We start from the raw sequence: 22,856 nt of genomic DNA, 5'->3' as shown, positions 1-22,856 counted from the left end.
AGGAGTCCTAGGGACCATTCTAGACGTCAGTCTGCCACCACTACAAAAACTACAGATTCCTGAGCCCCTGTCCCTACCAGCAGCACCACTGCAATGGGATGGTTTGGGCAGAGCCCTGTAGATTTTGATTCAGGAAGTCAAGGGCCCACCTGAGAAGCAGCCTCTTTGCCAGACCCCATGTTGTGTCTCCTGCCCTCTGTGCACACTCCCCACAGTCTCTGTGTCCATACCCCAGCTGTCTCTTCTGGGTTTTGTCCTTCCTTCTCTACCTGATAACACTCATCAAGACTCTGGCCCGGCTGATCGCCTCCTCCAGGAAGTCTCCCCCAGTCACACCAAATCTGTCATTCCCTCCTCTTTGATCCCAGATCAATCTGTGCCTACATGTGCTCATTGCATGGCCATCGATCACTCTCTTCTTGGCCCCCTTCCCGAGGTTGTCCTGTCCCAAAGACAGGATCTGTGACTCACTTAGTCTCATGCGCCCCCCCCCCCCAGAGCCTGGAGAAGTGCCTGCCCAGACATATTGTTAACTTTTGAATGAATGAAAGAGTCCCAAGGGCAGCTCGGCCACGGACATATGACCTGGAGGAAGCTGCACCTGCTTCTTGCCTAGCATCTCCAGTGATTTGTACCACGTGGCCACCGGTTGTTCTGACTATGCCGCATCCATGGGGCAGAAGGGAACGGATGGTTTGGGGAGAATGGGCAATCCTTCAGCTGCGAAGGAAGGAGTACCTGATGAAGCTGGAAGGGAGACATCCAGGATGACAGCCCACGTAGGCCATGGGACAGGTTTTGCTATGGAGGGGATGAGCTCCAATGGGGCGAGCATAACCCCGCCGAGGGAGGAGAGGGGTAGGCCTCCCCTACACTGTGGGCAGAGAGTTTCTCACACACAGGAGCTGAGCCAAAAATCCCTTTGTCCCTCCATCAGCAGAAAGAGGAAGACCGTAGGAAATGTGGGGAACCCAGCTGGGACAATGGGCTAGGCCCATAGGATTCCCAAGGCAACAGGCAGTGGAAAGACTACATCTACTCATGGTGACCGGGAGGTGGATTTTTCAGTAACAACTTTATTAATGCATTCTAGGATCTGTCTATTGAAAGTATAAAATTCAACCGGTTTTAGTATAGCCAGAGCTGGGAACCATCACCACAACCAATTTTAGAACATCTTCATCCCCCGCAGAAAGAAGCCCCATATCCATCAGCAGTCACTTCCCACTCCCCTCCTCCCCAGCATCAGGCAACCAAATCTCCTTTCTGTCTCCTGGAAGTCGCCTGTTCTGGACATGTCATGCAAAAGGAATCACACGATATATATGACTGGCTTCTTTCACTTCACATAAAACTTTCAAGGGTTCGTCCATGTTCTAGCAGGTTTTCGTATTTCATGCATTTTTATTGCTGAAGAAGAAGTCATTGTATGGATGCACATTTTCTTTATCCATGCATAGGATATGGTATCTTATTATGTGCTAAGGGATTATAATGTGATAGGAGTGTGATGAATCCAAAATTGATTTTAAAATGTAAGTTGAAGAAACTAGACCTAGAAAGACACATACTGGATATTACTGTTTATGGGAAGTTCTAGAACCAGAAAAACTAAGCTTTGATAATAAAATCAAATCAGTGGCCTTTTGGAACAAGAGTTAGAAGGACTGAGGACTAGAGAGAGATTTGGAGGGCATATACTCAAATACCTGCCTTTGCCAGAGTTCATTGAACCATATCCTCAAATTGTGAGAATTCTATTGCACATTAAATTATACTGTTTTAAAAGTTGATTATGGGCTGGGGCTGTAGCTCAGTGGTAATGCACTTGCCTAGCATGTGTGAGGCACTGGGTTCAATCCTCAGCACCACATATAAATAAATAAAAATAAAGGTCCACGGACAAGAACAACAACAACAACAAAGAGTTGATTATGTGGAAGCTGTTAATGTCAAAGTCATTTATGTCAAACCCTAACAAGATGGAGGCAGGAGGCCATGAATAAGGAGCCGACACGCATGTGTGCCTATAACAAGACTTACCATAAAACACACCTGCACATGTGTTTGTGACAGAAACCGTGCAAGGAACTCTTTAAAAATTCAGTATTCCAGCTGAGCCACTTGAACAAGGAGGCTAGCCTGATGCTACCTCCATCAATGAGCTAATGTCAACTCCTGCAACAAGTCCCTGCCACCAATGGTCTTTGTTTCAAAACAGCTTCTGTGGACATCTTTTTGTCTTTAGAAGCTTCCTGTTTACCCCAGTCCCTGTGATGTACCTATAATCCACCAGGTCAACTGCAGATTGCAATCCCTTGCTATCTCTAAATAAATTCTTTCTTTGTAAAACTTCTTGGAAAGCTTGCCTCTTTCTGTCATTATTTTAGGTTGACAATTTAAAAAAAAAAAAAAAAAAAAAACTACTACATTTCACTCAGTGTAAAGATGGACTCCAAGCCCAGGGCTTCCAGGGAACCGTGCCATGGGTCCCTTTTCCTCCTCTTACCAGGCCCCCCTGTCCACACCTCCCTGTGGTTCCTGCCATCGGGGAAGCCCTTTTTTTGCTTGGAAGATTCATCCTACCTGCACCTGCAGTCGCTGCTAGATCTCACCTTCTCAACATGGCTTCGCTTGCCTACCAGATTTAATACTGAAATGTTGTCCCTCGCCCAGGATTTAAGATTTCCCCATAATGTTTATCACCCCTACCACACTGTTTCATTTACGTGCTCCCTCCATTAGAGGGTAAATTCACCAGGATGGGGTTCCTGTGTTCACTGAGGCATTCGAAGAGCCTGGAATAGTGCCTGGTACATCAGGTGCTCAAAACTTTTTGCTCCATACACTGTATTGATGTTCTTGGCATTTAGCAGAGTTTAGCCTGTCTTAGCAAGATAAGAGAAACCAAAGAATAATGACTGTGTCCACACAGCTTTGCGGTTAGTAGCCTCCCTCTGAGCCTAGGTGTGGCAAATACAGCAGGTCTCAGGGGTGAGACCTTGGAGGAAGATAAGCACCCAGGATGGAGTCTGGGACCGTGAACTTTTCCCAAGGACACAAATCCTGCTTTGCTTGTAGTGAGTTCCTTTTCATGCAGCATAATTATCAAGATGAGACTCAGACTCGGGGTCCCGTCAAAACCTCAGTCAATTACCAGCCATTGTTCAGAGAATATTCAGATGCTTTTGGACAACAAGATTGGTTGGAGCAAAATGCAAAAGTTTGCAGTTCTTTTCCCCTCAGGAGAACACTAAACATGGAAAGCAACCTAGGACTCTGGTTTGGAGAGAAGGGCTTTAGAAAAAGACAAGAGAAAAGAGAGAGGATGTAGGAGAGACAGAGTAAGGAGTCCTCCCAGGCCCCTGTTAGCTTTCTCAGAGAAGACTTTCAAGAACACATTTTTGGCCTGTGGGCTCATCTTGAAGAGTGAATAATGCCAGGCATGGTGGTACATAGTTGTAATCTACTTGGGAAGATGAAACAAGGATTTCAAGTTTGGGGTCAGCTTGGACAATTTAGCAAGATCCTATCTCAAAATTAAAAACAACAACAACAAAAAAAAATTTTAAAGGGAGAAGTAGCTCAGTAGTAGTAGAGAGCTCCTGTATCCAACCCCCTGTATAAATAAGTAAATAAAGGGGGAATGCATGAAGATTAATAGTAGCAGTAGCCAGCGTTGACTCTGCAGCTCCCATTTTTATACCATCTGTGCCTCAGTTTCCTCATCTGTCCAGTGGGAGTAATAATTCTACCTACTTCACCAGATATAGTGCCTGGTATATAATGAGGACTGGGTGACTCTTAGCTGAAATCACCTTTAACAGCCACTCTAAGGACATTGTATGCTACTCAGGACACATACCTAATCAAGGACAGCACTGTGTCTCATCTCCTAGAACTATGTATTTTCTCAGGGTCACATTCACTAGCCAAAGGAAGGGGTTGGGGGCCACATTCCTGGTGGCCTGTGAAAAGATGGTCAAGAGCTTTCCAAGACTGAGGGTCAGGGACACAGCTTCCCCAGGTTCACAGTTCCAGGCTTTCATCCATTCTGCCTACAAATCAAGGTCACACAAGCAGGAGATGGAGAGGGTAAATGTGACTATCAGGACCAGGGAAAATTCTGGCTACTTTAATTGTGGGGGCCTACAGTCTGGGTCTCTGTAGCTTTGGTTAAAAGACTAAATAAGATGGGCGCCATGGCACACGCCTGTAATCCCAGAGGCTCAGGAGGCTGAGGCAGGAGGATGGAGAGTTCAAAGCCAGCCTCAGCAAAGACAAGGGACTAAGCAACTCAGTGAGACCCTGTCTCTTAAAAAAAAAAAAATACAAAATAGGGCAGAGGATGTGGCTCAGTGGTCAAGTGGTCGAGTCCCCAGTCCCCCCCACCATGGAAAAAAAAAAGCCTAAATAGTCTCCACTCCTCTTTATGGGTAAGGTAGGCTGTCTCAGGAAGCCTGTTCTGATCCAAGAGGAAAGCAACCTCTCTTAGGGAAGTGGTATATATATGCAAATGCTCCCCTTCCTTAGAGAACAGCACTGCTTACTGACTTCTCTGTGTGCATATGCTTATGTGTGGTTTGTGAATAGTGTGTGTGGGGGGGGGGACTATTTTAAGTCTTCCTTTGCCAAGCCTCATGCTTCGTGTAAAAGTGTGTATTAATCACTAGTGTTCTCTAGATCTCCTCTGCCCTCCTGGCCCCTCCTCCCAAGGGGGCGTGGCGTGGAGACTGGGCTCTGCCCGCAGCCCTCTTGCCTTGGATCAGCCACGGAAACACCCTCCTGGTCCTCTCCTTGGGGCTCCTTTAGGTTTTGTAAAACATGTCATCAAAAGACTTTAGGTGTTCCTTAAACTTTTCAAAAACTCCTTTTGGGTATTGTCAAGCTATCTGAAGGCCCAAATAAAGTGGGCCTATCCACTGTAATGGGAACTTTGAATCCATCCATGCATCCATCATCCCCCCACCGCACTCAGGCATGCAGGCATTCGCATAGTGGTCACTGAGCATCCACTGGTCGGCGGATGGCACGCCAAATCCTAAAAAGACGAATAAGGCAGTCCACTCCCTTTCCTCTGTGCCTCCTGGAACACAGAACGGGCCCTAAAAAAGGAAAAGCGAGAGGAAGGCGGGAGGCTGAGGAGACCTCTTCCTGTGATGGCCAGGTAAGGATCCGCAGAGACCTGCAGGCTATTTCACCCTTTGCTTCTCCTGGAATCCAGACAAAAATGCTTTTGTTCACTAACCGCCGCAGGGAAGGGTAAGGCCCAGAGGCTTTTAAGGCTTTTAAATGTTGTGCGCTAGGACTGGTTTCTCCAGACGAGCCTGCAGGCTTGGTTTAGAGAATGCCCCATAGAGGGCGCTGTTTGCCAGACTTTGAATGGAGTCGTGGGCGCAGGTAACACGCAACAACCCTCGCCAGAGGGCAAGTGGACCGCTCTGTCGACGCTTGGGGATTTCTTGAAGCCAAAGGATAGATCTTACTCTTTATCCTGCTGTTCAGTTTCAGCCTCCCTAACTCAGAAAACAGGCTGGGGATGCCGACACCCAAACAACCCCCTCCCTAGTGAAAGCGAGGGAGCGCACACAACCACCAGCGCCCCTGCGCGCCCCTTGAGAGGGGAAGCACAGTCGGGAACGACAAAAGAGGGGTGAGAACCCGGAAGCCGCATCGCAAGGGTCAAGGACAGCTGCATTGAAATCTTCTCACGCCAAGGCAAGCCCCATTTCCATTGGGGTCTAGTGTTGGAGTTGTGATCAACCAAGAACCCGCCCTAGACAAAAACCCTCCGTCTTTTCTCCTTTTTCTGAGATTTCCCCACCCCCACCCCTGTGCTGGGGATTGAACCCAGGCACTTTCATATGCTAGGCAAAAGGCCACACCCGCGACCCTTCTGCGAAGTGATAAGCTTTTCCAATTCTCTCAGGTGAAAGGCGGCTTTCATGCGTCAAAACTTTAAGTTTGCACGCCTCTGACTGACCGGAGAGCTCCCACAACGCGAGTGCGCACCAGTAGGAGCTTCTCCTCCGCCTCACACACCTGGCCTGCTAGGTGCAGGCAATGCACATGCAACCTGCATAGACCTACGTGCCTAGAGCGATTTCTGCAGTTAGGAAAAGTGACTGTTGGGTGTTGACTACTGGTTAGGTAATCTAGGCCCGGTCTCCTCTCTAGATGCTTGTCTCCTCCTATAAAATCAGAGCATGAGACCCACCCTGCTTGAGTCTCAAAAATGTGACTGGTTCCAACTCGGATTTTGGATGCTGTAGCGTTTTGCATTCCACTAAAGCCCTTCACACACTAAAGTAATAATAATTTTATATGGAAGAGCCAAAGAAAAAGTAAGGTCTATTTCTGTAGGTAAAGATTTGCTGATACACTAAATGCACCTATGGAGATTTTACTGGGGAGGATCTGACACCCTGTGACAGAAAAATAAAACGTACCCAATTCTCACTCGGTGACCCCAAATGGTCGTGTCCGTCGAGGCAGGGCCTAACGAAAAAGAAGGCATTGGGGAAGTACAGGGGCCACAAAGAGATTTTGGCTTTACGGGCGTGCCAAAGGCAAAGGGTGGGTGAAGATACTTTGCTACCTTTCCTTGATTAGGGATTTGTCATTCTGGAAGGGACCCCACAAACAATTCTAATTTATATGATTGGTTAAATCTAGAGTCTAAAAATGCCTGCTTCTTGGGCTCCCCGTGCGACCCGGGGAGCTGTTTTTGAAGCCGAAGGAGCAGAGAGACTTTCCACCCAGCTGTTCCTCAGAGGCCCGACGAGGTTCTCCAGGGACTTGAAGACCCTTGGGACAAGCTTCTGGTGTGGATGCCACCGCTAAAACCGAGGCAAATACTCCGCTACGCCTTCCTTCGATCACAAAGCTACTTTTAAAGCACTGGGCAGCTTCAAACGCCAGCGGGAAAAACTTCCTGGAAGAAAGTGACTTCGGGACTGTAGGCTCGGAAGTTGATCCTTCAGCCTGGAGCGCAGACATCCGGAAAAGAGAAGTGCTCTTTGGAGTGCAGCGGCGGGTGCCAGAATGCTGCTACCCCAACACCCCCAAAGAATGACGCGCGGGCGTCGGCCAGTCCTGCGCGCACACGCGGGTGCGCAGAGACGCACACCCACTTCACTTCCCAAGGGAAAGCTCACTCTTCGGTAGACCAGAGCCAAAGGCCAAAGCTACGCGGATTCCTGAGCGCGCGGTTGCAGTGCAAGGACTCACTCCCCAACTCCCTTCCTAACGACTAGCCGGTGGATGGTGAACCCAAATCTCCCTCTTCGTGGCCGCTCTCTTCTTAGCAGGCTTTGGGGGAAATGCTGAGGCCACCGGACCCTAACCGGTAGGAAAGTACTGAGTTCGTTGGGGTCCGAGGTCGTGTCCTGCCTCCTGTGTCGGAGCTGGGAGTTCTTCAGCCGCACGGGGGCAGCGAGCCCCTGCCAAGCCCCGGGGGGCAGGGAAGCGGCAGCTGCCAGCGTTTATAACCCCGAAGTGACCCGCGAGGGCCTGGCCCGCCCCTCCCCCTCCCGCAGGCCCGGAGGCGAGAAGCGGGTCCCGAGCTGCAGGGGGGAGAGAGGCTCCGGCTCCTCACTAGCCCCTGTCAGTGCGCTCTGGCCGGCCGGGGGCGCCGCGGGCTCTGGGTCCCTCGCTCCTCCTGCGCTCCTGGGAGCGCTCCTAGTGCCTCTTTAGCGGGAGCCAATATCCTTTTGTGCTAATAGGTTTGTCCTCATTTGCTGCCTAATTGGACTATATAAAGCCAATAACAGGCGGGCTCTTATAGCCCGAAGCCAAAGCGCCAAAATCCGAGGGAAGGCGAGGAGGGGGCGGTGGCGGAGGCGGCTGCGGGGCCGGGGTTCGGCTGCGCCTTCGTCTGCCTAATCCCATTTGCCATTGTACGCGCCCAATCGCCGTATACTCCCCGCATTTAACTTGGATGACATTTTGATTTCATCATTAGCATCCGGCGCCGGATTGACGCAGCCCCAAGCCGGGGACTGTTCTTGCTGCCTCCTCCCCGGGAGCTGCAGCCGCCGCTGAGCCGCCTCGCTCCCTCGGTGCCGCGGCAGGGCAGCTCCCCGCCCCTCAGGACCCCTCCCCCATGCGAGCCCGCCCCGGCCCGGTCCTCACCCCGCCCTCCCGCGGCTCGATTTGCGCCCGGGGCGGCCCCCGACTTTGCGCCCCGTAGTTGAGTTCCGTTTATGGTCTGATTTCCGGCCGCTTGCCTGCTCGCTCGGCCGCCCGCCCGTCCCGCTCCCTCCCTCCCGAGGACCCGGAGGAGAGGGGACCATGCCGGAGCCCGGGCCGGATGCCTCCGGCACTGCCAGCGCGCAGCCCCCGCCTCCGCCGCCCCCGCCTCCTGCGCCCAAGGAGTCCCCGTTCTCCATCAAGAACCTGCTCAACGGAGACCACCACCGGCCACCCCCTAAGCCGCAGCCGCCCCCACGGACGCTCTTCGCACCGGCCTCGGCCGCCGCCGCCGCTGCCGCCGCCGCAGCCGCCGCAGCCAAGGGGGCCCTGGAGGGTGCCGCGGGCTTCGCGCTCTCGCAGGTGGGCGACCTGGCTTTCCCCCGCTTTGAGATCCCAGCGCAGAGGTTTGCCCTGCCTGCGCACTACCTGGAGCGCTCCCCGGCCTGGTGGTACCCCTACACCCTGACCCCCGCCGGCGGCCACCTCCCGCGACCTGAAGGTACCGACCTCTTTGAATTTTCGTTCTTCTTCCTCCCTCCCCGCGCCTGTCCCATCCCCGCTTGGAGCTGCTTATCACCGCAGTTCTGGGATCCCCCAACCCGCAAACCCGGTGTTTGGCTAACTTCCTCCCGCCCCTGGCCTGCATCTCCAGCCAGAGCGCTTGGTTGCGCTGTCCGGGAATTCAATCCCACTTGGTGAGAAAAGAGGTGGAGTTGGAGCCCGGGGCGCGGCGCTTCCCTGGAAAAGTGGCCTCCGGCTTGACTGGAGTGGCTTCAGATGGCCAGGGCTGGAAATACCGCCTGGAAAGAGGGGTTGTCCCGGGAGGACACCGGCGGATGGTGAATCTTTCCGCGGGCCCCTGGCAAGGGAGCCCGGGGAATGCAAAGGAGCGGCCCGGCTGCTACTATCTGCTCTCCTGTCTTCGGGAGGAGGGGGATCCCAGGACACGGCTTCCCTACTCCAGCCCAAACGGGAAGGAGAAGGCCCACGGGGACGGTTAGGCCTCAAGGAAGGCCCGGAACCTGGAGGCCGGCGCGGGTTGATCCTGCTGGCCCCTGGAGCCGGGCCTAGCTCATGGCTGTGTCCGTGTGCGTGTGTGTGTGCGTTCGTCTGTCTGTCTCCCCAGCTTCGGAAAAGGCTCTCCTGCGAGACTCCTCCCCAGCCTCTGGCACGGACCGCGACTCCCCCGAGCCTCTGCTCAAGGCTGACCCCGACCACAAGGAGCTGGACTCCAAGAGCCCGGACGAGATCATTCTGGAGGAGAGCGATTCCGAGGAAGGCAAGAAGGAGGGCGAGGCGGCTCCGGGCGCAGCCGGGGCGAACGTGGGGGCGGCGGCCGCGACGCCGGGCGCCGAGGACTGGAAGAAGGGCGCCGAGAGTCCCGAGAAGAAACCCGCGTGTCGCAAGAAAAAGACGCGCACCGTCTTCTCGCGCAGCCAGGTCTTCCAGCTCGAGTCCACCTTCGACATGAAGCGGTACCTGAGCAGCTCCGAGCGCGCCGGCCTGGCCGCGTCGCTGCACCTCACTGAGACGCAGGTCAAGATCTGGTTCCAGAATCGCCGCAACAAGTGGAAGCGGCAGCTGGCCGCGGAGCTGGAGGCCGCCAATTTGAGCCACGCGGCAGCGCAGCGCATAGTGCGCGTGCCAATTCTCTACCACGAGAACTCGGCGGCCGAGGGCGCAGCGGCTGCGGCCGCAGGGGCCCCCGTGCCGGTCAGCCAGCCGCTGCTCACCTTCCCGCACCCGGTCTACTACTCGCACCCGGTGGTTTCATCCGTGCCACTGCTACGGCCGGTCTGAGGCCCGAGAGGGGAGGGGAAGGGAGTGCCCGGCCACCTTCCCAGACCCCAGAGGAGACTGGGCCGGGCCGAGGGCGGCGAGACGTCCGGCGGCCTTGGGAACGGGGCTTCGGCGCGCTGCCTGGCCTCCCCTCCCCCAATCGGTAGAGTTTTGTAAGTATTTGCAATGTATTTTCGTGCAATTCATCCCTAATGGATTTGAGGCGCTTCTCCTCCTCCTTTTGGTTGTGGTTACTAATTAGGAAAAAGACAAAATTCCCAGGTCAAACATTCCCACTAAAAGCTTTTGTAGCGGGTGCAGCCCTTTCCCTAACTTTGCATTGAGCAGTGACTTTTGGGTTTTATTTTTATAGAAGGAAAATAAGCCCCAAACCCTAATCCCTCTAGTTCATTCATTTTCTTTTGAGCGATTTTCAGAGTCCAGAAAGAGAAAGAATTCATGGTAGTGCTTTTATTTCTGGAGTTCTGGGTGTGGTTCTTCCTCCACACTTCTTGCGTTTTCAGAGTCTGAGCAGCCTCTCGTGGGAACCCCTACTCCTAGCTTTTCTCGCCTTGAGAGGTCTGTGGCAATGAATATCTTCATCTATCTCCCTTTGTGACCAAGAATTCTCTACTGAAGTGTTTAAGGAGAAAAAATACAAAACAGCCCAAAATCAGAACTCTGAAAATTGAAATAGCTCCACATCTGGCGTGGTTTGAATAGTCTTATTTATTAGTAGCGTTTATTTGGGGGAATTTCACTTGTCAGTAAATTATTGATATTACTATTATTATTTTATTCCCTATTTTGAGAGAATGGTTTTGATGTTTTTTTAAAACTTATCTTTTATCCTCTCCTCCTACCTTTTTGTTCTGCAGTAACTATTGTACTTTGACCTGTGCAATACTATACAAAATTTCCTGAGATCCCTGCTCCTTCCTCTAAGAGGGAAGCAGATCTTTTTGCAGTATAATTGCAGTCATTCCTCTAGAAAGAGAAAATTAAGCAGAGGGGAAGAGGAAAGGAAGAAAACAAGGATAGGTAGCAATGTTCAAAGGAGTAAGTTAGGCATACTGGAGCGCTTTAAGTGAAGGACAATCAATTTAGGAGAATTTTAACTTATTTGATAAATGTACAGATTTCTTGTAAAATTCACCCTCAAAATCCGCAGGGCTCCTTGCTCTGCCATCCAATCTTGTTTTCTTTCTGTCGGCTACACCTGTTGTTCTGCAGTAGTTTGTTTCCCTTCATCCCCCTCTTTTCCTGGGTTCAGACCCTTTTTAAGAAAATGAAAAAACCCACAAAATATTGTTACACTTAATGTTGTCGTGAAACTGAATTAATTAAAAAGAAAAGAACGAAGTTTTCATGTTGCCAGAGTGTGTAACTTTGGATGATTTTTCCCAGAGCAGGTGTCTCTTTTCTGTCTCCCTCTGGCTGCCTCTGAACTAAGTCCGACCTGGAGGCACACCCCTATAATCCAGCAGGCGGCGGAGACAGAGGCGGCTTTGTTCGCGTCCAGGGGCGCTCTCTCCCCAGTATCTTCCGCGGCTTGAAGTGCCTTGGGAGTAGGGAAGAATGGGGCGCGAAAGGGAAAAGACCTAGGTTTATCTAGCTTGCGAAATTGAGCAAAGCGACAGCTTTGAGCTTAAAGACGGTATTTTTGAACGCAGAGCTACAGCCTAGCGTTTTGTTCCCAAACCACTGTTCCTTCAAGAGTCGCGACTTTCTGGGCAGAGGGTCCTTGGGATGTCTGGCTAGGAGTGTAGTGGCTCTGGTTGTTTCAGGGGTGTTGGGGGGAATGAGAGGGTGAATTGAGAATTTAGCTTGGGGCCGGAGGCCAATTGCCAAAACCACCTGGGAGACCCGGGCCTCGGCAAGCCCTCTGGGGAAGCCCACCAACTCTTGGCATGGCAGCTCCCACTTCTAGGGGAGGGAGCTTCAGCAAGGCTTGGGAGAACTGCCGCCCCTGTGGCTGCTTGGAATTGGGCGCTGTCCTCATAGGCCAAGGGCCAGGGACCCGAAGCCACCTAGCTATGATAGCCGCAATGGAGAGAACCGTGTCCCCTCCCGGGCAACCTTTCTCTGTCCACCGGCGCCCAAAGCATCGAGGACAGCCTTTCGGTGCCCCCTGTCCTGGCCGGCGCCAAGCTAGCCGCTCCCGCGGGCTGCTTGGCGCCGGCCCACCACCCGTCGCTGGTGGGCAGCTGGAGAGGGAAGGCGCTGCTGCCGCCTGCAAGAGCTGGTCGGCCCAGGGGAAGCCAGGTGCTTGGGAGGTCCTCGCCAACCAGCGTGGTTGCCTGCCTTCAAGCTGAGGGTGTCCCTGCATACTCCTGGCAGCGCACGTTTGAAGCTGGGGAGCCGAAAGGGGGAGATGAGGAACCCGAAGCTAAGAAGATTTCTGAGAGCACGCGGCAGGACACCACCGCTGGGGAGCGCCTGCCTGCGCTGCCTCCTTCCAGGGCGTTCCAAGCTCCTCAAACTCAATCGTCACAATTGAGTCTACTGTGGCTGAAACGTGGAGTATCGTTTTCCGTTGATGGAAAACTGCTCCCAAATAAACCGGCATGCGTATTTATGGCAAAATTTTAGCCCGGACCCCAGTGAAGATAGATTTCCCTTTATTTCCCTCTGGTTTGGAATAAAAACGAGGGCATGTGTCGTAATTGAAAAATAAACAGAAATTCGGGGTCAAAATATGTCGTTCCTTGTGTTACCTGCAAACATACTGATGGCTTTTACTGTTGGCAATACTAACTGCCGGACAGGCCAGTAACAGCTCATTAAAAATGATGTTGCAATAGCAAACACGTCCTTTGACTTTACAGCCAGAACACGATGTTATCAAACGCCAAGAAAATACTTCTTTATTTGTTTGGATTCTAGAAAACGGTTCTTGACTGACCAGGTCTTTACAAAGTCAAGAAATAACTGGTTCTCCACAAGCACAGTTTATCCTTTGTCCTGCTCCCAGAAGCCTCCCTTTCCCTTCTGTTGAGGAGCTCTGCTGCCCTAGCCAGAGCTTTCCTCCCTAGAAATATGGTGCCTCCCTGGGGGAGGAAAGTGATGCCTCTGTGGCCTGGGTACTGGCAGCTGTGTGAGCCTGGAAGTGGACCCAGGTAGGAAACCTCCTTCTCTGGCTGGCCTGGCTGCAGTTTAGTATTTCTCCCAGTGCAAGACACATTGAGCCAGGGTGCAGGGATGTGGAACATAGAAGTCATTCTGAGTAAGAAGCATCCCAACCTCAACTGCAGGTTGTTCTGAGGCTTTCCTATCAGGAGAAGCCAAGAAACCACTTGATGGGACTGTCACATCTGAGGGGCTGACTGGTGTCATTCCCCTACCCAGAGAGCCTCCCAGCCCAAACTTCTGCAAAGGAACTACTAAAAGGGGTTGGGGTTGGGGCAGAGTGACAGTGCCTTCTGAGATTCCTCCTGCGCATTCCATAGGGGAAGTCAGGGCAGTGCATGTCTAGGACACTGAACAGACACCCTGACTTTACCCTTTGACTTCTCCTTCAGATTTTGGAACCCAATCTGCCTACCCTAATTTCTGATTCTTCCTGATCTGCACCTCAACTAATCTTCAAGCCTCTGTAATCTTCATTTTGCCTCTAAATCCTTTCTATATGGCCCAAAGAGATACCCATGTAAACAACACAGGCTGCTCTCACACTTGACATAAATGCTACACACACACACACACACACACACACACACAAACTTTATACTTCCTAACAGACAACATATCTGTAGGCTTCTAGCACACACACCATGTCAGTTTAGCATCTTCTCTGTGACTAAGGCACATAGTTGGACACTCTGTTTGAGGTGACCCTGACAGCTGGTTTTCTCCAATGGCATCAGGCTGAGGCAAACTGGGAAGAATCCTGGGAAAGGATGGGTGGGGGGCCTAGTGGCTCCTAAAAACCCCTGGGAATATTTTGCAGCCTCCTCATAAGCCATCTGGTCAACTAGTGGAGCTGGCAACTACCCACCCTGGATTTTCTGCTACTTTGGTCCAGGACCTCACTCAGAACCGAGGTCCCCACGTGCTGGGCTCCTCGGTTCTCTGTGGCTTTGAGCAGCGTCTCTAGGCCCTGGGAGACCCGCAGAGCCAGCGCCTGAACTGTTTCTGTTGGCAACACAGATGTATTTCTTTTATTTGGTAGTAAATAGTGCGGGTGTGTGTACATCAAACAACGGCAAGACAGATATAAACTGCCCCCCTGTCACTGGCACTCATTCTGAGCAGGACGCCCCTTCAGTTCCAGGCGGGTCAGAGCCAGAGGCCACACCGGAGAACCCCAAAGCGCACTGGTCTCCTCGTCTGAGTCCGGAAGTGGAGCTGGGAGAAATAGGAGAAGGCAAAAAGGTCGGTGGGATTTGCTTTCCTTTCTAGGGCTCCACGCTGAACAAACGAGATGAGGGCGGAGGTCTCAACCGCGGGGTCCCCTAGGGCCGTTAAGCCCGCTGCCTTCCAGCGCTTTGCTGAGGCCTAGCAATGTTGTTTTCCTGGGCCAGGTCCATTGGTCCAGCTTTCACCCCTTTCGCCATCTAGGCTGTCCAGGACCGCTTCCGTGCCCGCCCCCTCACCCCCACCCCAGCCGGGCGGAGCCGTCCTGCCTCTGCAGGTCGTCCACGATCAGTGACCCAGCTGGGGGCCTTTCTCCCTTAATGGTCCAAACTTAGACTCCACAGAGTATCTAGAAGACCCCCCTACGCCCCGCCCCACTGGTCCGCGTGAGACGGGTCCAAGGCTCAAGAACCACGACTCGCCGAGAAATCCCTCCAGCGGCCAGGCAGGCTCAGTGCGCCAGGCGGGCACTGGCGAGCACACCTGACCCGGCAGGAGCTATCCTGGAGGCTCCTCCTCCCAGCTTCCCGCTCACTGGCCGGCCGCCTCTAGGGCTTGTACGGGTCCTTCTGACTTTAGGGCATAAGCCATCCCCAACTCTTGGATGTCTGCTTCTGGAAAAGTGAACGCCTGTGTGTGTGCAGGTGCCTGCGGTTTCCGTGTGCAGAGAGGATGGCGTTGACCTTTTGATCTGCAAACAAGGAGGGGGTGGCAGTGGAAGAGGGGAAAGATCTGTGAAAATAACTGTGCTGAGTATACTTTGGCGCACTGGCTGGTACCTCCGACAGGGATCCTAGGTTAAGATTGGGGATGCATTTTTCCCCCAGCTTGTTTCTCCTGCGGAAGTACTTTGAATGGGGGGATAAGGTGGGCAGCAGGGTTTGAGGCGGCAAAAAACCTTAATTCTCAGTGGAACTAACACACACACCCTTCCTCGGCATCCCCCTCCCCGCTTGGGAATCCTCCCACACACTTCCAACTCCCAGACTCCACAGTGTATCTTAAGGGCGTCTGGGCATTCCCTGACCCCGGCAAGGGATAGCTGGAAGCCGCAGCCCCCCTCCTTGGGAGAGTTGCGGGGAGGTGCATACTGGTAGTACTCGCCCAGATCCTTTCCTTGGCTGCTGCTTCAGGCTGCTCCAGGAGTTGCCTCTCGCGGGGGAAATTGTCCAAAGTCTGGGTGGCAGGTATTCCAAAAAGATCCCTTCCGGTTGCGATGAATGGAGAGGAAAAGGAGATGGGGGAGAGGTGTAGAGCGAGAGCGAAGGAGAGAGTGAAGGAGAGAGCTGTGTTGCGCCCATCACCCAGGCAGGAGCCGCGAGGTGGAGTCACCTGGTGTGTCTCACCCCAGCGATAATGTCTTAAAGAAATATAAAGAATCTCCATCTCTGGTGAGCTCCTTCGCTGCCCTCGCCCCCCTTGGTGATGGAGTACACGCATCAGATTTTCATCAAAGTTCTATTAAGTGAAACATAGGTTGCAGGGCACCCTTTGATTGAAACAGTTTAAATTTTAATTGTGTTTTTAATTTGACATATAGTTGCAGAAAGGAATGACACTGCGTCGCCAAGGGGCGGTCGATTTTCTTAATTTCTCCCAGAGGAATTGATGAGTCTATCAGGCCACTAGATTGGAAACCCATTAAAGCTCTCTGGTTAGGCTGTTAATTGGAACTTGATGGATGTGGGAGGGGGGGTGTCAGGACTCGGCTATGCTGATCCAATCTTCATGACTTTCTGTTTTCCAATAAATTACACAATTCATTTTCCAGCCGCAGATTACATAAATTGTACACCTCTGGGGCTCTCTTTTTCAAATAGGGAGCCCTTTTCCCCAAAAGCCTATTGCGAGATGTCATTTGCACCAAAGAACGAACAGCAGAGGCCCTTGAATGAAAATCGAAACATAATCAACGTTTATACTTAGAAAATTTATTGAGATCATTTTCTCTGGTATTTCCTTATTTTAAAGTTTGGACGCGCCATATATCATAATCCACTCGCGTAAAGGCGGAGGGGGGGGGAGGCTGTGTTTAATATTTATCGAAGCTTGATTCCAAGATCAAACTTGTTTATGACTTCATCTGTCATTTCAGAGGGAGCCTTCTTCCACTATTACCCGGCTCAGCCAGCCTATTTCCCGACCGCCGCAGAGCAGAGAGGATCAATTTTTATTAGGCTCCTCGGCAAGTTTGCTCTGGGCCGCTTTAATATTGAGCAGAGGCATAATCTCGGGACCTAAACTTTAAGCGTTCTTTCAGTCTTGGAAAGTTTATCATTCCTTGGAACCCAGTTATTCCTTATTCCTAGGAGGGTGTGGGGGGGGGGGCGATCCCAGAGACGCGGAAGGCAATCCTCCAGGGGGTCGGCTCCTAAACCGTGCAGTAGGAAGGGGCGGAGCTACCCCGAGACAAGGAGGGTGGGGCAGGGTGTGGGAGTGGTACTGAGCTGAAGGATTGCAATACTTGGGGATGGAGAGACCCGGTGTCCATGGGTGGTGGTTGGTACATCTGAGTTCCTGGGAGTGGGTTTTGCAGCTACGCTGGGCCCAGGAGAGGGCGTCTACGGGCCTCTGCGCTCTCGGTGATGAGATCTCCGAAAGGGGTGGCTACGAAAATAGTGTCTTCACCCTTTGGACTCCTGCATTGTGACTGCTGTTGATGCTCCAGGACCACTGGAATCGAGGAGAGCACAGGAGAGCTGCAGCCCATGGGGCGGCAGAGTGTAAAGTCTGCTCTGTCTCCACTGGCTCCGCTTTGGGCCCACCACCATTTTCCTGGCTGGGAGGTGGGGAGGGGGGACGGAACGTTTGTTGAATGAATGCGTGTGAGTAAGCATTTGTGCTGCAGGATGTGGGGGCGAAGGAAGTGCCCCTGTGAGGACCAGACCCTCAATGCGAACAGGAGACAAGGCTGGAGGAATACTACCCCAGATGGCTCCTGTTGACTCCCCCAAACCAACCCAGAGCGGGGAAATGGGGTCACAAGACCTCCTGGTTTTCCAGTTTGAGTCCTCCAGCCCGGCTACCCTAGTGGGCTTTCCATTTTCTTGCAGGTCTGGGAGCTGCTTATTTGAAGCCCACCTCAGAGGCCAGGACGCTGCCTCCCTTCCCTGAAACATGTCAACTCCTTGGCTCTTGACCCCATGCATAAACCAGCCCTGATAGTGTCCTCGGTCTTGCCTTTCTACAAGCTCAATGTCAATGCCCGCTCTTCTCTCCCAGGGGGCGTGGCATCTGAAGTGGAACAACTTTGAGCATCGAGCTTGCTTTCTCTGCTTGACCTAGTCACTTTCTCTTCTGAGCCTCAGTTTCCTCCTCTGTACGATGTGTGTGTGTGTGGGGGGTGGGGGGTGTGTGCATCATGTTTGCTCTGAGGATTAAAGTGAACAATGTCAGGCCTCCCAGCATGTTCCTGGCACCAACTACTAGCTAGCGCAGAAACGTTCAAACCAACTCTACCTCCCCCAACCCTGAGCTTTCTTCCCCAGCCGAGTAGCTGGCTCTGCTGCCAAGTGGACTGGCCAATTCCTTCCAGGGATTGTCTTGGCTCAGGGTGCTAGGGAGAGGCAGGGGATTAGAGAGTCGGACTTTTCTTTTCCTTCCATTTCCCCTCTACCCCACAAATGAGCGGGAGCGCGCCGGAGGGGCTGTGGGAAGACCCCGGAGCCTGCGCTGTGGTCGCGTATAGGAGGACTCACAAATTGTATTTCAGCACTGGGTCCTTCCGGGTTAATGAGCTGACACCATGATTAAAGCTGACCATTTGTAATGTGTCTCGACCCCGCCGCCGAGCCCTGAAGAGGTTAATGCGGTGACGGAGGCCGGCACCTGCCCCTCGCCAGCCTCCCGGGCCGCGGCGCACAGACCCTGGCCCCCTCCTCCTGCCTCCCCTGTCCCGGCTGCGCTGCTGACTCCTAATCAATTAGCCCATTAACGAGCCCTTGGAGGAGTTAAGTAGGGAGTTCTGCCACTGGCAGGGCCGCAGTCGGTTACTCACCGCGGCTAATGATATTATAAGCGCTTTACTCAGCCCGGGAGCAGTGAGGGAGAGGAAGGAAATGCATCGTCATGGTGTGGCGTCTGGACATTCGTGGGGACTGATTCCACAGTATCCTCTCACTCCTGGCTGTTTTGGGGTGCACCTTAGAGACAGCTTCAACCTCTTGGCTGAGCAGTTGGAAGCTGCAGCCTGAGCGTAGGGTTAGCCTGGGCGCTTGGGCCTTGCCTTACCCCAATTTCGGTCAAAACTAGTGTAGAGTACTGTGGCCCCAAGCCTTTTTGCAGGTGCCCGAGTGATTATAGATCAGATAATAGCTGTTCTAGGAACTATGGAGCAAGAGCCCTAACTCCAAAGGGGACTGTGAGAAGGAGGGAGGGAACAGGGAACCCTGGTTTATTTACCACCACGTGCCAGCTTTGGTGTTGGATATCTGAATCTCATCACATCCTCTGCGAAGTAGGCGATTACTTCCCTCGATTTTAGGAAACGGAGCCTCGGAAAGTTATAAGTATCTTGCCCAGCCTAGTTGAGTGGACCCTGCAAAAGTCCAAAACTGTGTCATCATAACTACCTCCTTCCGTTCCTTTCCCAGGAAAAAGTGTTTCTATTTCTCTAGCAATTACAAGACCTCCAATAGACAACGAAAAAGAGATTCATCTCTGGCATGGGAAGGCCGGTCGGCCGCTGTTCAGTAAAGGTTTAGGAAGTAACTACTATGTGCTACTAGCGCTCCTACTGTAGGCTTTCTGGCGCTATTCCATCCATACCTGGGTGATCTTCAAAACAGAAGAAGGAAGAGATACTAATGAGTTCATTTCACCTGAGGTCAGAGACGCTTTGACTGAGACCAGACTTGTTCAAGCCAGCTCGCTGGATGTAATCGGTGTTGCTGGGACTTGAACCGGCATCTCTTGACGCGCGATCTAGGGCTTCTCCATCTCCCGCCCCCAAAATCATCTAGCCCGGTTGGCCCGGGTAGGGATGGGATTTGCAGGCGAGGAAGGGCAGAAGTCTGATCCTGGGGCTCCCTGCTACGCTCAAGCGAACAGCGTCAATCAGACCCAAGCACTTAACCCTCTCCACCCCCAGGAGGGTCGCCAAGTGACAGCTCTGCCAGTCCCTCTGGGGTTGGAAGGAGTGGAGGACTGGGGAGTGTGGTGGCAGCCTCTCGGAGGCCCTCGGAGGCGCGAAGATCTGTTGCCTGCGGCAGTGGCAGGCCATTCCAGCTCGGAGCCCCGCGCTGTCCCTGTCCCAGAAGAGGCAGGGATCCCAAGTAGATACCAGGACCTAGGCTGGAATTTACGCGGCTTTCGGCCCTTAGACGCCCCTGGCTGGACAGATTCGATGCCGGCCGGGTTCTTGCCGTACTCCAGGGGCTCTCCCGCACTGAGTGCGGGGCCGGAGCTTTTTGAAAATTTCCGGGGCAGCTCTGCGGCGCTGCGATTGGCCGCGTTCCGGTAACCTCTATGCAAATGAGGCCGCGCCGCCTCCGCGCAGCCGGAGACCCCGCTAGCTGGTGGGCGAGGAAGGGGCATTTGCACTGGGTCTGGGCGGGCGTACTTAGAGCCGGGCGGGCAGGGACCTCCGCGCAGCCGTCCCGTACCCGCGTGTCCCCTGCGCGGAAGGGACACCCCACCAACCTCCCCGCCCCCTCCCCCTAGCTCCCCTCTCCGCCCCTCCCCCCTGCCTGCCTGTCTGCACCACCTTCCGCCCAGATCGTCTCTAAAGGGAGTTCTTGGTTTCCTCCGATTTCTTATGAACCCAGGATGGGCAGCAAGGAAGATGTGGGCAAGGGGTGTCCGGCTGCCGGTGGCGTCTCCAGCTTCACCATCCAGTCCATCCTGGGCGGGGGCCCCTCCGAAGCACCGCGGGAGCCCGCCGGCTGGCCAGCTAGGAAGCGCAGCCTGTCGGTGTCCTCGGAGGAGGAGGAGCCGGACGACGGCTGGAAGGCGCCCGCTTGCTTCTGCCCAGACCCGCACGGCCCCAAGGAGCCAGGCCCCAAGCACCACCCCCACATCCCTTTTCCTTGCCTGGGTAAGGATCGCACTCTGCAGTCTGGCAGCGAGTGAGCGCTAGGGGAGCGAGGCTGCGTGCCCCGTCAAGACTCCCCCTCGGGTCAGATCTTTGGCCGCTGGGGGTCTGGGGCCGAGGGGAGGGCACAACAGCGCGGCGGTGGCTTCTTGGCCCGGGAAAGCTCGGGAGGAGAAGGATAGCACACCCACCGCGCGGCTAGGGCTTCTTGGGAAGGTCGGGTTGGAGAGAGTGTGGACCACAGCGGTCTGGGCACCTGGCTGGTTGCACACAGGATATTTTCTTTCCAGACAGGTGGTCTGCAAGTCAGGTCTATATGTTCTGTCTCTACTGCATTCTCTGCTCTGCTCCCCCCCCCTTCTGTCTGTGTCTCCTTCTCCTCCTCGGAATGATTAGCACTCTAAGATGATTGACAATGGTGCGTTTCAGAGACGGTTCCTCTTTACATTTGAGGAAGGAGATCCCGAGTTGGTCCTTAGCGTGATTTCTAAACAAATGGCCTGTGAAATGAGGCTGACCTATTTAGCTGGAGGAAGTCTTCCAGCTCAGTTATAACCAGACAAACTCACCTTTATAATGGTAACGTTCCCCCTCCAGGCCTCCTCTCCCTGCTGCCACCTATCCTTTCATAAAGGTGGGAGCACAGAGACCCCAGATTCCCAGACTCCAATAGCTGGGTCCTTCTTCTGTAGCTTTTAAAGGCGGAGGTGCTGGGTTTGGGGTGCTTGTTAGAGGGAGAAGAGGAGGGAGTTGGTAACATGGGACCAAGATTGCAGACTTCTGGCAACACTCTAGTCCCGGGAAGAGTTGTGGATCTCCAAAGCTCTTCAACTCCAAGGCCTTCCTGTCTGTTCTTATTTCTCAGGTACTCCTAAGGGCAGCGGAGGCGCAGGGCCGGCGAGCTCCGAGCGTTCGCCTTTTCTCTCTCCTTCGCATCCGGACTTTAAAGAAGAGAAAGAGAGGCTCTTGCCGGCGGGCTCTCCCTCCCCGGGACCGGAGCGGCCGCGGGACGGCGGCGCCGAGCGGCAGGCGGGCGCGGCCAAGAAGAAGACGCGCACCGTCTTCTCGCGCAGCCAGGTGTACCAGCTCGAGTCCACCTTCGATATGAAGCGCTACCTGAGCAGCTCGGAGCGTGCGTGTCTCGCCTCCAGCTTGCAGCTCACCGAAACCCAGGTCAAGACTTGGTTCCAGAACCGCCGCAACAAGTGGAAGCGGCAGCTCTCCGCCGAGCTGGAGGCGGCCAACATGGCGCACGCGTCCGCGCAGACTCTGGTGGGCATGCCGCTGGTGTTCCGGGACAGCTCGCTGCTGCGCGTGCCGGTGCCACGCTCTCTCGCCTTCCCCGCGCCGCTCTATTACCCCAGCAGCAACCTCTCGGCCTTACCGCTCTACAACCTCTACAACAAGCTCGACTACTGACCCACCTGCCCGCGCGCGCCCACTCTCCGGCTCGCCCGGGACCTCTTCGACTGCCCCGGAGCCCGGCGCGGGCTGCACCCTTCACAGACCTCCGGAGTAAAGCGACGTGATTCCAGAAATATTAAGAAATACACTATGTGTATTCAGTATCTCTTATTTATGGCCTCCGCCCTGCTTTTTGTTTTGTTTCGGGTATTTATCGGTATTCCTCAAACCAGATTGCCTGCTTTCTACCCAAATGAAACCAATACGCTTAGAAAACCACTTTGGAGAGGGATATTCTCGGGTGGTGATGGGAAAAGGAGTTTTGGCCAGATTGGCTTTGATTGGTTGAAAAAAATCAGAAAAATACCAACGAAACCAGGTATACTCCCCCCACCCCTGCCCATGTATACACCTGTACATATGTACATGCACACACGCTCGGCCAAGCCAGGCCCTCAGGGGCTGTGGACAATGATCTAATAATCTCTTTTCATTTCCTTCATCCCGAGGATGGGTAGGGGCGAAATGGGGAGAGTTCCGATCTGTAAATATTTTTAAAGCGGAGAAAAAAAAATAAAACATTTTAAACATCGTTGCTAACTTTGGAGGGGTTAATTACCCAGCACAACAATGCGCGGAAGGTTTCCTTCATTTTCCGTGGTAGAGTTTACAGGGGTCTGCAAAGATCGGACTCGCACCACGTGGAGGGTGGGGTCGGGATCCGGGGTTAAAGGTCTGGGTATAGCCACTGCCCAGGCCGCACGTGGCTGGAACTGCACATTCCCTCCCACCCTCATCCAATGGCGCAGAATCCCAGTGCGGGCTGGGGCTCACTTCGGATGGAATCCAGCTCCAGAGCCCGCGGGGAGAAAGACAAAGGCCGGGAACCGGTCTTGCTGCTGAAGTAGTAGCCTTCCGGGATTGGGCCAGGCCAGGGCGCGAGGAGCATCCTGCACCGTGATCTTCTTGGACTTGGCTGAAGCAGGGCGCGCAACGACGTGGTTCAAGCTGTGCAGAGTGCCTCCTCTCCTCGGGTGTGTAGGGCAGGGGGCAGCGTTAATCTGGTGAAGGGTCTGCTTGTCGCCCTTAGCCC

The 22,856-nt window shown here is 53.6% G+C and overlaps 2 protein-coding genes across 2 annotated transcripts; both read left to right on the top strand.

Moving 5' to 3' along the window:
• Positions 1 to 7,153: 7,153 nt before the first annotated feature.
• On the top strand, positions 7,154 to 11,334 carry Hmx3 (H6 family homeobox 3). Its single transcript, XM_005320746.4, has 2 exons — positions 7,154 to 8,692; positions 9,320 to 11,334. The coding sequence occupies exons 1-2, from the start codon at positions 8,293 to 8,295 to the stop codon at positions 9,991 to 9,993; spliced, it is 1,074 nt and encodes a 357-aa protein (XP_005320803.1). The 5' UTR covers positions 7,154 to 8,292; the 3' UTR covers positions 9,994 to 11,334.
• A 2,870-nt stretch (positions 11,335 to 14,204) lies between these two features.
• On the top strand, positions 14,205 to 22,355 carry Hmx2 (H6 family homeobox 2). The gene is made up of 3 exons (XM_078038875.1): positions 14,205 to 14,346; positions 20,094 to 20,362; positions 21,225 to 22,355. The coding sequence occupies exons 2-3, from the start codon at positions 20,095 to 20,097 to the stop codon at positions 21,776 to 21,778; spliced, it is 822 nt and encodes a 273-aa protein (XP_077895001.1). The 5' UTR covers positions 14,205 to 14,346; position 20,094; the 3' UTR covers positions 21,779 to 22,355.
• Positions 22,356 to 22,856: the final 501 nt, after the last annotated feature.

This window comes from Ictidomys tridecemlineatus, chromosome 1 (genome assembly GCF_052094955.1).
Source record: "Ictidomys tridecemlineatus isolate mIctTri1 chromosome 1, mIctTri1.hap1, whole genome shotgun sequence".
NCBI lineage: Eukaryota > Metazoa > Chordata > Mammalia > Rodentia > Sciuridae > Ictidomys > Ictidomys tridecemlineatus.
The sequence above is the reverse complement of the archived record's forward strand: the minus strand, read 5'-3'. Positions and strand labels throughout refer to the sequence as shown.

What these genes read in the sequence shown, in the direction of transcription:
- Hmx3 (XM_005320746.4), top strand. Translation starts at nt 8,293, where the DNA reads ATGCCGGAGCCCGGGCCGGATGCCTCCGGCACTGCCAGCGCGCAGCCC. An exon ending in CCACCTCCCGCGACCTGAAG is followed by an intron (nt 8,693 to 9,319) that starts GTACCGACCTCT and finishes CTGTCTCCCCAG; the next exon opens with CTTCGGAAAAGGCTCTCCTG.
- Hmx2 (XM_078038875.1), top strand. Translation starts at nt 20,095, where the DNA reads ATGGGCAGCAAGGAAGATGTGGGCAAGGGGTGTCCGGCTGCCGGTGGC. An exon ending in CATCCCTTTTCCTTGCCTGG is followed by an intron (nt 20,363 to 21,224) that starts GTAAGGATCGCA and finishes CTTATTTCTCAG; the next exon opens with GTACTCCTAAGGGCAGCGGA.